The sequence below is a fragment of the Zingiber officinale genome, chromosome 3A (genome assembly GCF_018446385.1).
Source record: "Zingiber officinale cultivar Zhangliang chromosome 3A, Zo_v1.1, whole genome shotgun sequence".
NCBI lineage: Eukaryota > Viridiplantae > Streptophyta > Magnoliopsida > Zingiberales > Zingiberaceae > Zingiber > Zingiber officinale.
Genome location: NC_055990.1, coordinates 95,021,600 through 95,038,261, shown reverse-complemented (window position 1 = coordinate 95,038,261; position 16,662 = coordinate 95,021,600). Strand labels below are relative to the sequence as shown.

At 34.8% G+C, this 16,662-nt stretch overlaps 2 protein-coding genes across 7 annotated transcripts; both read left to right on the top strand.

Moving 5' to 3' along the window:
- The first annotated feature begins 2,078 nt into the window (after window positions 1–2,078).
- Window positions 2,079–8,755, top strand: LOC122052082 (UDP-xylose transporter 3-like). Of its 4 annotated transcripts, none has more exons than XR_006131807.1 (8): window positions 2,079–2,524; window positions 3,820–4,004; window positions 5,230–5,297; window positions 6,207–6,339; window positions 6,743–6,904; window positions 6,978–7,250; window positions 7,913–8,116; window positions 8,470–8,755. XR_006131807.1 is itself a non-coding variant. In XM_042613475.1 (7 exons), the coding sequence occupies exons 1-7, from the start codon at window positions 2,404–2,406 to the stop codon at window positions 8,024–8,026; spliced, it is 1,056 nt and encodes a 351-aa protein (XP_042469409.1). In that variant the 5' UTR covers window positions 2,079–2,403; the 3' UTR covers window positions 8,027–8,307. The 4 variants fall into 4 exon arrangements, 2 of the variants coding, with proteins under 2 accessions (XP_042469409.1, XP_042469408.1); XR_006131808.1 differs by lacking the exon at window positions 8,470–8,755 and adding an exon at window positions 8,209–8,307; XM_042613475.1 differs by lacking the exon at window positions 8,470–8,755 and having other exon boundaries at window positions 7,913–8,307.
- Window positions 8,756–11,092: 2,337 nt separating this feature from the next.
- LOC122052081 (CBL-interacting protein kinase 18-like) lies at window positions 11,093–14,738 on the top strand. Of its 3 annotated transcripts, XM_042613472.1 has the most exons (4): window positions 11,093–11,309; window positions 11,392–11,497; window positions 12,719–14,365; window positions 14,555–14,738. In XM_042613472.1, the coding sequence occupies exon 3, from the start codon at window positions 13,020–13,022 to the stop codon at window positions 14,346–14,348; it is 1,329 nt and encodes a 442-aa protein (XP_042469406.1). In that variant the 5' UTR covers window positions 11,093–11,309; window positions 11,392–11,497; window positions 12,719–13,019; the 3' UTR covers window positions 14,349–14,365; window positions 14,555–14,738. The 3 variants fall into 3 exon arrangements, with proteins under 3 accessions (XP_042469406.1, XP_042469404.1, XP_042469407.1); XM_042613470.1 differs by lacking the exon at window positions 11,392–11,497; XM_042613473.1 differs by lacking the exons at window positions 11,093–11,309; window positions 11,392–11,497 and adding an exon at window positions 12,133–12,458.
- Window positions 14,739–16,662: the final 1,924 nt, after the last annotated feature.

Below are 16,662 nucleotides of genomic sequence, written 5' to 3'. Positions count from 1 at the left end.
ATTAGTAGTCACAAGGTGATGTTGAATCTCGACATTTCTTGTAACTTGGATAGTAATGATGTGTTGCTAGATACCGCTCATTACTTATGCTCCTAAATGGGTTTAGGGCATTGCCAACGTTACAAGAACCTATAGGGTCACACACTTAGGACATTTAGATGGAGATTTGGTTCATATGATGAACCAAGAGGATTAGATTCATTTGATGAATCAAATTGGATTAAGAGTAATCCAAATTGGGCTAATTGAGTTAGACTCAAGTTGATTCATGTATTTAATGAGTCTAATTTATATTATGACTCATTAGATCAATTTAATTTAATGAATTAGATTCATTATATTAAGTTGGCTTGAATCAAATGGTTAGATTAGATCAACCATGAGAGAGATTGAGTCAAGTTTGACTTGACTAGAGAGGAAGAGGTAGAATCAAGTTTGACTTGACTCTTTGCCACATCATGAGTGAGGTGGCGAGATGTGGACCAATGGTGTTGCTCCACATCATCATGGTTTGCCACCTCATGGAGGTTACAAGCCTCCATTGCATTTAATGTGGTCGGCCACATTAAATGAGTGTAGGTTACTCATTTGCCACATCATTAGTGAGGTGGCAAGAGGTGGACCAATGGTAATGGTCCACATCTTCATGGTGTGCCACCTCATGGGAGTTACAAGACACCTCTTAATGGCCTCCACTTAATTGTAATTAAGTGGAAATGGGGGTTACACAACCAAATGTGGCCGGCCACTTTAGTGGTGGGAAGGAAATGAATTTTTGATTCAACTCCTCATTTACTCCTTTCTTCTTCCTCTCAAGCTCTCCCTCTCCCTCTCCCTCTCCTCTTTGCTTGGCCGAATCTCACCAAGGTGCTAGCACACCTTTTGTGTGAGGTTTCTCCACCTACGTTCCGTGTGGATACTTCTAGAGGACCGGCGCTTGACGGTCTTGAGATCCGGCAACTCCTTGGAAGAGCGGGAACGCGAAAGGGCACGCAACAAGGGTAAAGTTCTCAACACATAGATCTAGGAGTAGATCTAAAGATTTTGAAACTCGTATTTATATTTCGTTCGGTTTTCCTTGCACGGATCTACGGCTTTGGGTGATTCGGGGTTTCCGCGACGCGAAAAGCAGTTTTCGTGGCCCGAAAAACCCAACAATAGGTCCATCAGTGGATTTTGACTGAAACTCATTAATGGACCTAGAGAACTCCGATTACACTCATTTCAAATCCAGTGGATTTCTAAGATTGGAAGAAGTTCAAATATGTTATCCATTATTTATTTTAGCTTCTTCAAATATATTAAAATGTTATTAAAAGATTGACTAAATCTATGTAATGTTATTCATATGTTATGCAATATGCATGCATGTAAAAAATGATAGATCCGCTACCTTAGCGGCCCCCCTAGTGTCGGCCCCACGGATATAGAGGGAGATTCATGCAGATACACAGGCCATAGGCGCATGGCGGGGTAAACCCCAGGTCGTCAGTTCCTGAGAATCGACCCCTGACCATTACGCCAGAAATATCATGCGCCCACCGTCTGTGCTACGCCCTGGGGCAATATGCATGCATGTAAAAAAAAAAAAAGAGAGAAGAGAGAAGAGAGAGAGAGAAATAGTAGAAAAAAGTTAGATTGTGAGGAGGGTAAAACAGGAATTGCATTTGAAAAAAAAAATATGGAACCGCCACATCAGCGGCCCCCTAGAGCCAATTCCACGGATATGGAGGGAGGTAAATGCAGGTACACAGCTGAAAGCGCATAGCCGAGACGCTAACTCAGGTAATGACATCTCGAGGATCGAACCCTGGATCTTTCGACCATGAAACCATGCGTCTTTAATTATGTTACGTCCTGGGGACAAGAATTGCATTTGAAAAGATACTTCATAGTAAAGTAACATACGATTTTTTTTAATAAATTTAAAATTTTAGGTGGGCTGCTTCATAAATTGACTTAAGTAATTTTGGTGAAATTACTATGAAAAATAAATATTCTTGAGATATTTTTCTTTTCTTAACAACTTCTGTAGCTATATATACTATAATTTTCATACCCATATTTTCTTCGTCTTTGTTTTTTAGCGTTTATATTGATATCCAACGAAAGAGAAAAATCCGAAGCGAAAGGAAGGAGCATCGTCGCGTCGCCGCCCGTCGTCCCTCGGCCTGCCCGCAATTGCGTGGGATCGAGGGAAGAAGGTTCCTCGTCGGACCCTTCGTCAGATCTGACGTTTCCGTCGCGAGATCCGTCGTCCAGTGCGGGATTTACCCTTGCATTTTGCTAGTTCGGCGACCGGTTCGTCTCGGTTCCGAAGAATGAGGTGAGCAATCTTCTCCGTGGGCTCTGGAGGTTGATTGACGGTGGGCGGTTTGGTTTCGTGGATCGAGGAGTGAAGAGATGGGCGAACTCGGGGGGTTCCAGTTGGGGACCCTCGGCGCGCTGAGCCTGTCGGTGGTGTCGTCGGTGTCGATTGTGATATGTAACAAGGCGTTGATGAGCTCGCTTGGCTTCATATTCGGTATGAGATCTGATCATGCATTTCTTCTACTTCTTTCGTCGTTGCCTTATAATTATGATTGAGAGCGGCCTGTAGCTCATATACCTCGGTTGGAGATGATTCCATTCATTTAGTCTAGAGTGTGTTCATAGGTTTATTAAATTCAGGCAAAAGTAGATCTTCTGGTAGCTGATTCTGTTTATTTTGCGCCTCATGACTTTCAGTGTAGGGAATCAATTATTTTTCATTTATAGTGATTCCTTAAAAAGTTTTATGGCAATTTCTTCTTAACACGAGTATGTAAGGAGCTCAGTCTGCCCAAAATTGAGCTAAGTGAAGAATAATAAAGAAGAATGGAACATTTGGGTTTTCAATTCATAACAAATCTACAGTCTTAGGTTGTTGCACTTTTCTGTCTTTTACTCAGGATTAAAATTTTTAGATAGTAATAGTAAAAGAAACTCTGAAGAACAACCATGAATTTTCACAAGATGCACATTCAGTTACAATGATTCATCTCCATTGGAAGAGCATATAGATTTATTTAACATTACAAGGAGAACTGCTAAGCTCAGTGATCATTTTTCTTTGGATTCACTTGTACATTCGATCCAAAGATGGAACAAACTATGTTATGTTCTTATTACAATATTACTATTCAGAGGCTAAGAAACTTGACCAACTTGAGCATTGTATTTTAGGAGATTTTATAGCTCTGTAGATAAATGTAATAGTTTTCCTTTTGCTAATAGAAAGTCAAGTATGAAATGGAATATGCTGGACCCATTCTTTATTATTCAGGAATTCTATGTTGTTCAAAAATGTTGCAGTCTTTATCTATCTCCATTGTCAGTAATATGACCTTATGTAGGGTTCAATGAGAGGAAACTTCCAGCCTAACACAAATAACTACTACTACCACAGCTAGATGATGATGATTTTATATACTTCTCTATACAATAAATGGAAGAAAATGATTTTAATCTGAAAATGAAGACAAGATCTTGGTTGCAAATGTTATGCATGTTGATATTCTTGTACGTTATGATTGGAAGTCAGGAATTCTTCAAACTCCTCTGTTCCTAGAAATCTGGATGGATGATCTGATATCACTGAAATATTTATCCCAAGGATAAATATGTGAAGTCCATTTATTTGGATATTAAGGTTATTGTACTTTGCATTGTCTGACTTGCCGAAGATAATCACCAAAAGAATTGTCAAATTTCTTGAAATAAGTTGCACATTGTTTTACGTAAAATTTACTGATAAATAGTCTATTAAGCATATATTCTCTGTTATTGACTTATTGTCAGCTACTACCTTGACAAGCTGGCACCTATTGGTTACCTTCTGTTCTCTTCATGTGGCATTGCTGCTAAAACTATTTGAGCACAAAGCTTTTGATCGGAAGGCTGTCATGGGTTTTGGAATTCTCAACGGAATCTCCATAGGTCTATTAAATTTAAGCTTGGGCTTCAACTCTGTTGGCTTCTATCAGGTACATATGATTCTGCTAAAATAATAAGTCATACAATCATACACATCTTGACATTTTCTTTAATTTTTTAAAATCCATTTAGATATATGCTTGATTCAGAATCAAGGTATATTCTTACTAAAAAGTTGATGATATAGTATTGCTTTTGCATATGTTTTGTTTTCCATTCTGTTTTGCATGCTACAAGAAACAATGTATGATATGTATCAATCTTGCCTTTCATTCTTCCATTTTTTTCTTAGATTTAACTTACTGGAATTGCCATTAAGTAAAGACTCTGATTTCAGAATATTTCTTAACACATAGATACGAGTCTTGATAAATTCCAGAATCATGGATGTGCTGTGGCACACAATAAATTAACAAACAGAGAAATATTAGATGAGCTTTGACCTTGTAACAGACTTTTTTGAGGTGATTTATGTCATGGAAGAGGGAATATTTTGCAACATTAGGTTTGTTTTGGTGGTGGAACTGGAACTGAATGTAGATCACTAGATCTAATAAGAGAAAGCAATTTACAACGGAACAATCAGTTAGTAAGAAGGTCAATCTTTTCAGGGGAAAAGATGTGGACTAATAGTATGGAGGACTATTGCTTTTAGCATTTGTGTCAATCCTAATATGACATTACAAGTCGCTTGATTTTTTTTTGAGCAACTAAATACATTTACTTCCATTTCAGAATCTATGCTACTCATGTGATATTCAGGAGCAGTTTCTTTACAACTTTCTTCTATATCTACCATTTATAGATGCTTTGGCTCTCTCTACTCATTGTACGGATCGCCTTTGATCAGAGCATGTAAATTGAATGAAGATTTGGTTTCAGTGTATTTATTTGCTTTTTATCCTTGTTAGAAATTAATTTCCATTGCTGCAACTAGCTAAGTTTTTGTCAGATCTGATCTGCTATACCTTTTAGGATATTAGTTGATGACACATTCCATACATATATAAGAAACTATTAGCAAGATGCTACTTGTTAAATAAATTGCAAGATAACTAAACGCTAAAACTGACAATCATTGATGAAAAATTAAACCACCATTTTTTGAGGGAAACAGGTTTAGATGATTATGTGATCTTATTCCTATTGGTGTATTGATGTTTCATAAAGTAGTAAACTATTTTTAGCTGCAATAGTATTTGCTGTAGAATCTCAAAATTTCCCCTGTTTATTGTAGTTTTGAGTTTTGACTCACACGATTGACTTACCATGCAGATGACAAAACTCGCAATCATTCCTTGTACTGTCTTCTTGGAGACTGCTTTTTTGTCAAAGAAGTTTAGGTGTGGTTCCTTATTTTCGAGTAGTGATGAAATCAGTACACTGCAACTCTTACATTGAACATTTCCCTATATCTGTTTCTTAGGTTGTAGAGTTCCTTCAGAATGATATCACCTGTAATCAGAACAACTTCATACATATGTGATGTTTTAGTTATAAACTTGCTAATAATGGCCTCTTTTACCTTTTCTTTTCCTTTATGACTAGCATTATTTTAGGCTTATTGTGATTTTGAAGGCATTAGAAACATTTTGTGAATGTTATTTCTACATTATTTTCAAAACTAACATTATCACTTGAAGCAGATTCTGAAAATTCTTTTTTACTGCCTGTACAACCTGTTACCTCAACATAGGCCAAATTATTCACTTACCTTTAACCTAACTGAGATTGACAATTCATTTAGTAGAATAAGTATATTGAATGCCCGTTGCCTGGAAGAACTCTCAGGTAAGGTAATGTATAGTTTATGCTAACTGCTGAAATTTGTATTTGTCTGGGACTCTAAACAGTAAATATTGCTTAGAAAATGTTTTCCCTCAAACAATATTTCTTTACGAACTGCTATGATTACTACACAGAAAAAATTATTAAGTTGCAATTACAGACTTCGTAGTTGTTGTATTTTTAAAAAACAGATTTTGAGTGAAGCATTCACAAACTTCATAGTTGTTACTCGTTAGACATTGTAGTCTAGCTGATTCGTGACTGAATCATCATTCTCAGCTAATATTCTGCTATATTCACATTCAAAATTAATATCTCAGTTGCAGTGCCATGAAAATATAATAATTTTTCCCAGTTGATATTATTATGAATAGAGATGCATTTTCTCAAACTTCTGCAAATCAATTTGACTGTCAGATTGATATAAAAGTCTATTGATTGTTATTTTGTATTTTGTACTGCAGTCGGTGTATCCAACTCTCACTATCTGTCCTCCTATTCGGTGTTGGAATCGCAACTGTGACAGATCTGCAGCTTAATTTGCTTGGATCTGTATTATCTCTCCTAGCAATTGTTACAACTTGCATTGCACAAATTGTATCCTTTTAGCTTTTCTTTCTTCCTTGTGGAAATCTAATGAATTATAATACTCAATTACTGAAATTTTTGCAAAGATTTTGCCTTCGTGGGTATTAAAGGTTTTATAACAAAATTTGTTAGTCTTGGATTTCAAAATTCGAATTATCAGATTGCTTAATTTTCATAGGAAGCCAGAACATGAAACATAATCTTACTGTTTAGTTTTTCCATCCATGACAGATTTTCTTTTGGAATTGTTTTGTATTTCAACATAAAGGAATATCAGGATGACTTATTTTGTGGTACATCTGTATGTTTTTAATGTTTTCTGTAACCATCAATTGGGGGCAAATTGGTAATAACATGCCTGATGGTTTAGGTTTTTCTAGTCTTGTTTTAAACCTTAATCAGATGCTCCCAGATGACAAACACAATACAAAAGAAGTTCAAGGTCTCTTCTACTCAACTTTTGTATCAATCCGTTCCTTATCAAGCTTTAACGCTCTTTGTATCCGGACCATGTCTTGATGGGCTCTTGACAAACCAGAATGTGTTTGCATTTGACTACACTCCTCAAGTTACGGTAAGTGATCTCTTTCAAGTTTCTATGTGACTATACACAGTTCGCGTCTCATACTTCCATTTTCTGCTTGTAGATTTTCATTGTGCTTTCATGCCTAATATCAGTCTCAGTCAACTTCAGCACATTTCTTGTGATTGGAAGGACATCACCTGTGACGTATCAAGTTCTTGGTCATCTCAAAACATGCTTGGTTTTGGCGTTCGGTTATGTCTTACTTCACGATCCATTCAGTTGGAGAAATATATTTGGGATCTCAGTTGCAATTGTTGGTATGGTTTTGTATTCTTATTTCTGCACAATTGAGGGCCAGCAAAAAGCTTGGGAAACCTCGTCCCAAATGTTACAGGTATGCCTTCTATGTTTCCGATGATATTTTATTTCCTAATTCTACCAACGTTGCATAATCATGATTCTTTCCTCCAGCTCCATCCTCCTCCGCCCCAACCTATCATTTCTACAATATTTTCTCTACTCAAAAAACATGCCATCGATCAATTATCAAGCCCTTCAAGTAATAAGTATTTTCCATCTATCTACTCATACCTTGTAACTTTTAAAAGATAGTGAGGAAAGGAAAATTTTGGTTTGTAAGGATTTTGGCAACGCAGGACCAAAAGGTGTATGCATCAACCATGATTAGGAAATATCAGCTTTTTATAGCATAGCGTATATAAGGATTCATTGCCTTGACTGTTCTTAGTAGCCATGGTGCCAGATAATTGTTGGTCTGATAATAATTAATGATCTCATTTAGCAAGGACCAAGCATCCAGATATTGCTGTTTACACGGAGGGTTCATTTTTGTGTCGTCAGATCGCACTCAAATTTGTCACACATTGGTTCTTTAGCATCTGATAAAAAAACCAGTGTATGGTTTTAAAAACTGAAGTAAAAAAATCATGATATATGAGATGAAGAACTGAGGACACCCAAGGAGATGTTCTCCCTAGATTTGTGTTTGTACTACGTTACGCTACTCTCTTTTCAATTTTGTCAAAATTGCCATAGGTGAAAGATGATGAATCTGAACCTTTGATCCGAGTTGAAGCTGGAGCTGCGATAAACAGTGACGGTCCTTTGCCAACACCAGTATGGAGCTCTGACAAAGATTTGCGCGCCTGAGTACTGCTCCAATGTACAGAATCATACCTGCAGATCTCAACTCTTAGTGTGTAGCGGCGGTTGGAAAAGAAGACTCCAACATTCTTCGAGGTAGGGAACGACTCTGCATTCAATTTCGAAGGCATTTGTTTACACAAATTCTCATGCTGAGTCTTATTGAGATTCACACCGAATATTAGCAGAGAATGCCAATTGTTCTTCTGCAACATTTGTAACTCAAACGATTTGCAGTTACACTCTGAAAATGAACTGGGAACCAGCTCTTTATTCGTACAACTAAATGCAGGTCTGATGATTCTTATTTGCTATCATCCCTTTTCTTGCGAGAAAAGAAGGGTGGGTAAATAGTATCCCCTTTATCGATATCCTGCTAGCATTCACTCTTAATGGCTTGCAGAAGAGGAAGGCAAATTGAGATTTCGGTTGTTTATTTTGTTCTTTAGGACAGTGGAACCAGTGAGGCTTTTGTAGAATCAAAACAAAGTTAATGCCCGTGGTGTTATGGAAGGAGAATCGAAGGTGTAAAGATGGACGAGCCCTTCATTCTCAACGAGCAATTCTTGTTCTCGTGTCGCCTGATAAATTTAGGCTTGTTGAGTCTTGATGTTGATTAACCATCACCATTGTTGTCGTCTTCAAGTAGTCATTCGTTGACGCTTATAAGTAGTATTCAATGTCTTGTAAACACTCAACCTATGCTTGCAAGTAGACCTCAGTGATGTTGACACCTCAACTCAGTTTTGATGCGTTTGTCAAGACGAACATAAGAGAACCTCTTGGTAAAGAATAAGAAGAATGCGACTCTCATGGGATTGACTTCCAATGTAAGATTGTAGAGATAATTCCTCTCGGTTCTTCCTTTCTTGCATCGAAAGTAAACCAAGCAATGTATTCGTATCATCTATCACAAAGTTTTTGGCCTTGTGTTTGGCCTTCACCTCTCCTTTTCTAAAGTAAGCAACCTTAAGTACAAATCGAGCGTAAATTATTTGTATAATGATCACAAAGTAAATCACTTAATAATTTTGGAGACTCCATGAAAAGAAGGTAGCCATCAAGAATCTTTTCGGTGATAAAGATGAGGACAATAATTTGCGCATTTCCCTTCACACATCTTTTCTCCTTTTTCATCCACCTAACGAATAATTTTGTCCCGTTGTTTCCTCATCTTCTCCTTAACTTCCAACTAAACCGAGCCTAAGTACATACTGAATGCGAATTATTCGTGTCGATCACAAAGCACACCCCGTGCGAAGGTAGCCATCAAAGATCTTTCAATTATTTGCCACAAGGCAATGATGTAACAGTTGGACGTCTTCTCAATTTTTTTGATGAATCGAATCTTTGTTTTAATGAATTAACAAATAATTTTTTTTAATAACGACTAACGTATAGGTTGCTAGTTGTGAATACTCCCTTCGGCGGTGAAATCTCTAATAATATGGGATTTCATTGGTGGAAATGGAGGATATCGTTCCTTGTTCCGTATAAAAATCATCTTTCCATTCTTGAATTCCTGGATCACTGTGAATACTTCTTGATTTATTCTAGTGCCTTATGAGAAATTTTGATGGAGTCATATCTCAAAATTAATCAGTGTAAATTGGATATATGATACCAACTAATAAAAATTATAATAAAATAAAAAAATCTTTTAATTAGTTAGATTCAATGTAATTGAACATCCATTATGTTTTTCGCTAATAGTATTCCATGAACAAAGACTCGACGACCAGATTGGGACCTTATTTGTTTTGTTTGAGTTCGGCTAAGCCTCTTGTTGGACAAACCCATGTGGGATATGACCTACTTGTTTTTACTAACCCTCGAGCCGAGTTGAAAGGATATTTTTTTATTTTAGCCCTTCAAATTTAAAGAACAGAAGATTTTTCTTTCAAACTTGGAGTTTAATTTTGCTCATGTATTATCACTTTAAAAAATAAAAAATATTTTTCTAGTCTTTCTTTTTTTAAAAATAAAATGAAATGAAGTTTTTTTATAATAAAAGTAAACAAAAAATAATAATAGATAAATCCAAGTAAAACAATTGTGACTTGAAATCCATTTGTGAAATATTGATGGCAAAAATCAAAAGAATGGGAGGCATTTTGGAAAAATCTCTAAGAATATTCTCCATTTTCATTTTAGCACTTCAAATTTAAAGAACATAAAGATTTTTCCTTCAAAATTGGAGTTTAATTTTGTTTTTGTATTATCATATTTAAAAATAAAAAATATTTTTCTCATCTTTTATTTTTTTATTTAAGTAAATAAAATGGAATGATGTCTTTTTATAATAAAAGTATAAAAAAATCTAGTAAATAAATCCAAGCAAAAATATTGTAATTTGAAATCCATTAGAAAAATATTGATGGCAAAAATCAAAAGTATGGGAGGCATTTTGAAAAAATCCCTAAGAATATTCCTATTTCATTTAGCTCTTCAAATTCAAAAAACATAAGATTTTTCCTTCAAAATTCAAGTTTAATTTTGATTTTGTATTATTATCATTTTTAAAAATAGAAATTTAAAAAAAAACTCATCTTTCTTTTTTTTCCTAGAAAATAATATGAAAATTTTATAATAAAAGTTAAAAAAATCTAATAAATAAATCCAAGTAAAAATATTGTCATTTGAAATCCATTTGTGAAATATTGATGGCAAAAATCAAAAGTATGGGAGCCATTTTGGAAAAATCCCTAAGAATATTCCTCATTTTTATTTTTTAACCCTTCAAATTTAAAGATCATAGGATTTTCCCTTCAAATTCAAGTTTAATTTTGCTTTTGTATTATTATCATTTTTAAAAATTAAAGAAAATTTTATCTTCTTTATTTTCGTAGAAAAAAATAAAATGAAAATTTTTATAATAAATGTTTTTTAAAAAAATCTTGTAAAAACATTGCTATTTGAAATCCATTTGTCAAATACTTATGGCAAAAATGAAAAGAATGCGAGGCATGTTGGAAATATCCCTAAGAATATTCCCCCGAACCGATACTCGGAAATAAGTAAAAAACAAATAAATAAAGGGCCGTTTGTAATTATAAAAAAATATTTTTATATAAGCAATCTAAGGAGAATTCCGGGACGGTGAGGACGAAAGAAGAACTTTGAGGTCACGAGCCCTCCGAGGTTTCCGTCCACATGAACGACCGCCTCCTCCTCCTCCTCCTCCTCTTCCACCTCGAGATTTGATTCTGTATCTTCTCGCCAGATCTTTCGGAGCTCGTTTGCGGTCTCTCTTCTCCTCTCTACACCTGAGGAATTTTTGCGCGCAAAGGTAAGAATTTTGCTCGATTGCGGGGTTAATGATGTTCCATTTCGTTGATTTGTGTTTGAATACTAGTGTTGTTGATCTCTAGGAACATAAACATTTCCCGATGCGTCGGCGATCTGTTTTTCCAAAATGGTTTCCGTATTGTTCCCATTCTTCTGCTGCTGCTACTTTTGTCTAGTTTTCTCAGCACGGTGCGTGGTTTGGTCGGCCATTTCCAGAGAAGTTTTTTTTTTTTCTGTAGAGTTGTTCAACAACAATTTTTTTCGAATCATGTGTGAATCTAATTTTACCACATATATATATTTTGTTGCGATTCTTCTTTTCCCCTATTGTTTTCTCAGCATTTGCTGTAAAATCGTCGAAAATAGGACAAAAATTTCTGCTCCTTCTCGCCATTTGCAGCGAAATCGTCGAAAGGAATTATCTCGCTGTAGATTTGTTCAACAACAATTTTATTTTCCGTATCATGTGTGAATAATCTAATTTTTCCATTTATATCTATTTTTTTTTTGTGTGTTGGGATTCTTCTTGCCCCTATTTTTTTTCTACATTTGCTGTATTTCTTTTCCATGAGAGAAGAGTTTTGTTTATAGTATTGCCATTTGCCTATTCATTTCATGAATGCAATATTTGTAGCACATCGCTCGAACAAATCCGATTAGTTTCTTGAGTATTTCCCTTTAATTTAATTGTTATATGTGGTGCTAATATTCTGTTTCCCCATGATGATTAGCATTTTCAATAATTTGAATCAGTTCTAATCTCTCTTTATTGTTCTACTGAAAATAATAATAATAATTGCACTAAATAAAAATGAGAATTACAGCCTAATTTGTCATGTTTGCTGCTCTTGTGCGGCCTTCCTCATCATGAATGAAATGCTACCTTGCAAGTTGAAGACTGTGTTATTGCTATTGAGCAAGTGTCCTATAAAGGTCCCCTGTTGTTAAAGGCCTACTCTCTTAATTGTCCATGTTGATGAGGTCCCATGAAAAGCACAGTTCCAAGTGTACCATTACAATCATGCTTGCTCAATTATGACCACTGTTCTATCGAAACATTATTCGAGTGGTAAAATTGGATTCATGAGGCCCAGCAGGAGCATTTTGAAAGAAAAGGAGGCCAAATCTCGACTAAAACATAATTCTAAAGGTAAAATTTGAAATATGCATTTCATGAGGCCTTAATACAAGCATTTTTGGAAAAGAGGCCCTTGTCGCGTTCCCTTTTTTGTGAAAATTAGGGACCGTTCTAGAGTAGTTTCCCTTTGCTAGTTCGTTCTCTTGCGTCTTATTTTCCTTTTTTTACTGAAGATTATATCTGGTAAATAAGTTTCCTTTTCCTTGATTGTCAAATATTAGTTTCTTTCAAATTTTACGATGTCCTGCTGATAATTGGAAGATAATTTTCAGGGAATGCTGAAAGATGTGCTTGACTGTAGGGGAATTTTGGTCTGACAAAAATGCTTTTGTTGATTCATCTGAACTGTGTGTGTTCATCCTAGATGATATTGGACAGCAAAACAACATCCACCATGTTCTCCACACAAGATTTTACAATGGAGTTGGAAATATTCAAGAAGCCGTCGTAGTAGACCATGACCTTGGAGAAGACGGTTGAGATAAACTGCAGTGAATATACCCTTGTCTGCAAAGTATCCTTGCTCTAGGGGGAGGAAATCTTACTGCTTTAGATTATTTGTGTTTTCATAAGATGGAATTAGAAAACAAAGGAAATGTGTTGATGCACAAGTACGAGGTTGGAAGAATGTTAGGGAAAGGTACTTTTGCCAAGGTTTACTATGCGAGGGACTTGAAGTCTTCCCAGAGTGTTGCAATAAAGGTGATTGACAAAGAGAAGGTGTTTAAGGTTGGACTTAATGATCAGATTAAACGAGAGATATCAGTGATGAGATTGGTGAAGCATCCAAACATCGTAGAGCTTTACGAGGTCATGGCCACCAAATCTAAGATATACTTTGTTCTGGAGTATGTCAAAGGTGGTGAGCTGTTCAACAAAGTCGCCAAGGGCAAACTTAAAGAAGATGCCGCCCGTAAGTATTTTCAGCAGCTGATCAGTGCCGTGGATTTCTGCCATGGCAGAGGTGTCTACCACCGCGATCTGAAACCAGAGAACCTTCTGCTTGATGAGAATGAGAATTTGAAGATTTCAGATTTTGGGTTGAGTGCTCTTGCAGAGTCAAGGAGACAGGATGGTTTACTTCATACAACTTGCGGTACTCCTGCTTATGTTGCTCCTGAGGTGATCAGTAGAAAAGGATATGATGGAGCAAAAGCTGACATATGGTCTTGCGGGGTGATTTTGTTTGTTCTTATGGCTGGTTATCTCCCATTTCATGATCCAAATCTCATCGAATTGTATCGGAAAATTACAAAGGCAGATTTCAAATGTCCCAATTGGTTTCCCTTGGAAGTTAGGAGACTGCTTGCAAGAATTCTTGACCCGAATCCTATTACTCGGATAACAATTCCAAAGATTATGGAGAATCCTTGGTTTAGAAAGGGAAACAATGGCGGATCAAACGGGAACGACAAAGAAATGCAAGAGACTGATCGAGACAAGATCAATGAAGTTTCAGATTCCCAGAGTATCAACATGATTGAGAGGCCAGAGGTTGGGAAGTTGACGAACCTAAATGCTTTCGACCTTATCTCTCTTTCAGATGGATTCGATCTTTCTGGCATGTTTGAGGAGACTGACCATAAGAAGGAAGCAAGATTCATATCCCACCATTCTGCATCTACCATCATCGCAAAATTGGAGGATATCGCAAGATTCTTGAAGCTAAAAGTGAAGAAGAAAGATAACGGGACGCTGAAAATGGAAGGAACCAGGGTAGGAAAAAAAGGAGTGTTAGCCATTGACGCAGAGATCTTCGAGGTCACACCCCTCTTTCATCTGGTGGAGATGAAGAAGACAAACGGAGATACCTTGGAGTACCAAAAACTGTGGAAGCAGGACATCAGACCGGCTCTTAAGGACATCGTATGGGCATGGCAAGGAGAGCATCAGCAACAATAGTCTTCGCCGTATATGATGTTAGCACTTTACTCTTACGGTCGTTTGTTCTATCAACTCCTTGAAAACTGTTAGCTTTGCATTCATTTCCTACCAAGTCTTTTTAACTCATTCGCAAGATAAAAGCATAGCTAGATAGATATCGAATTAGGTTTTTGCTATTGTTATGATCTAACCATTTCAGTACATTTCATTTGGCTTCATTTCAGGAATACGTCTCGAGGAGTCGAAAGATCTTGTTGGTGATACATTGCTGTTGGGGATTGTGGGGACAGATGAAGCTATTTTATGAGGTGTTTCTGAGTACTGAGTACCAACTCAACTAATGAATGATGTTTACATACTTTATATTTGGATTTAATTTAACGAGGACTACTGCGCCGTTGTCTTGTTTCTTTCGAGTAAAGATCTAAGAAGAATAATTGGTCAATGTCTCTCACACAATTATGGTAGAATGAATGATTGTGTATTAAGCAATTATTGGGTATTTTGATTCCATTAGGCTTAAAAGAAATCAATTGAACTAAAGTTAGTTTTTAATAATAATAAAAAAAATGAACTCAATTAATAAATACATCAAATATTTTTGAGCAAATTGGATACTCAGATTTAGTAAGAACTCATTTATATTTATTCAATCCATACAAAGTAAATTATGTTAAATTAAATGAATACATTTGAACAAGTTTGTATTCAACTAGTTAATGTTCATGAACAAATTATGAATTATTTGTAAATAATATACACAAATAAATTTTATAAATTATATTTATCAATAAAATTCTTATTAATATAATAAATAAATAAATTTTTAAAATGAACAAATAAATTTATATTATCAACTTCAACAATCAATCAAATAATTTAAAAATATAAAATTTGATAACATATAAATCAATTAAACTCAAGCTTATAAAAAAAATAAATTAAGCTTGAATAATTATTTCAACGATTTAGTTAGTTCATTTTAAACTTTGACTTATCTCGAATATTTTATCAAACAAACTAAACATCATATAGCATAGATAACTTGGAAAATACCAAATTGCATATTCAATACTAATTTTACCTCTCCGTTCGTCAATTTGGTAAAGTTGTGTGACCACGAAGAATAACTTTAATCGAGTGCTACAGTTCAATTAAAAATATTTTTTAAAAAATATATTAAAAGATCTATAATCAAATTCGCTACTCTAAATACAAAATATCGAATTAATATTTGAAAGCATAAATATAATTAAAAAAACTAAATAATCATATAAAAATTTATTTCATATTATTTCGAGCTCTCTAAGTTGATTATCTAATTTCGACCAAGATCAACTAATGACCCTAAAGAACTTAAAATAATATAAAATAAAGTTTGATGTGCTCGTCTAATTCTTCTTATTATACCTATACCTTTTAAATATCAATTCGATACATCTCAATATGAGAGTAATAAATTTTTAATCATATAAGTCTTTTTAATTATTTTTTTAAAAAAATATATGATTAAAATTAATATTTATGGTCACATAATTTTGCTGAATCGACCTTTCTACTACAGCAATAGATTCCGCAAATGAACGTAAATGAGTGAAAGGGGCAAAATTCATATCAAATAAGCATGTATTTTCAAAATTGCCTGTGCAATTTGAATAATATAAAACTTAAACTAGGTGATTGAGTAGTTTGCAAAAAAAAAATCAAATAGGCTAGAATTTAGTATCAGTAAATAAAAAAAAGAAGATTAATTAAAAAAATAAGATTATTGAGATAGTGTAGATAAGGCTGTAAATAAGTCGATCCGAGCTGAATTTTGGGGTGTTCAAGCTTGTTTAATAAGATAGCCAAGTCGAGTCGAGCCGAGCTTAAAATGAACCAATCTTTTAAAATGAGTATTCAAGCTTGGCTTGATTTATTTTTTATGAGCTTGAGCTTGTTTGAAGCTTGGCTTGAGCTTGGTTAGTTTAGATGTATCAAGCTCTCAATTCAAACTTGGTTTGAACTTGGTTCGAGCTTAGCTCGAGCTTGGTTCGAGCTTGGTTTGTTTAGATGTTATCAAGCTCTCAATTCAAGTTTTTTTGATTGTTTGAAATTTTTAGTTATTTGATTGATTATTGAGCTTGATAATTTAAATTTATTTATTTATTTTATTTTATTTTATTGTTTATTTAGCATATTGAAAAGAGTTTTATTAATGAATATGGTGAACATTGTTCATGAACGTTGTTCACGAACATTGTTCACGAACGTTAACGAGCTGAACACATATGTGTTCAAGCTTGTTTATTTAGCTTAACGAAATGTTCAAGATTATTTGTTTAATTAATCT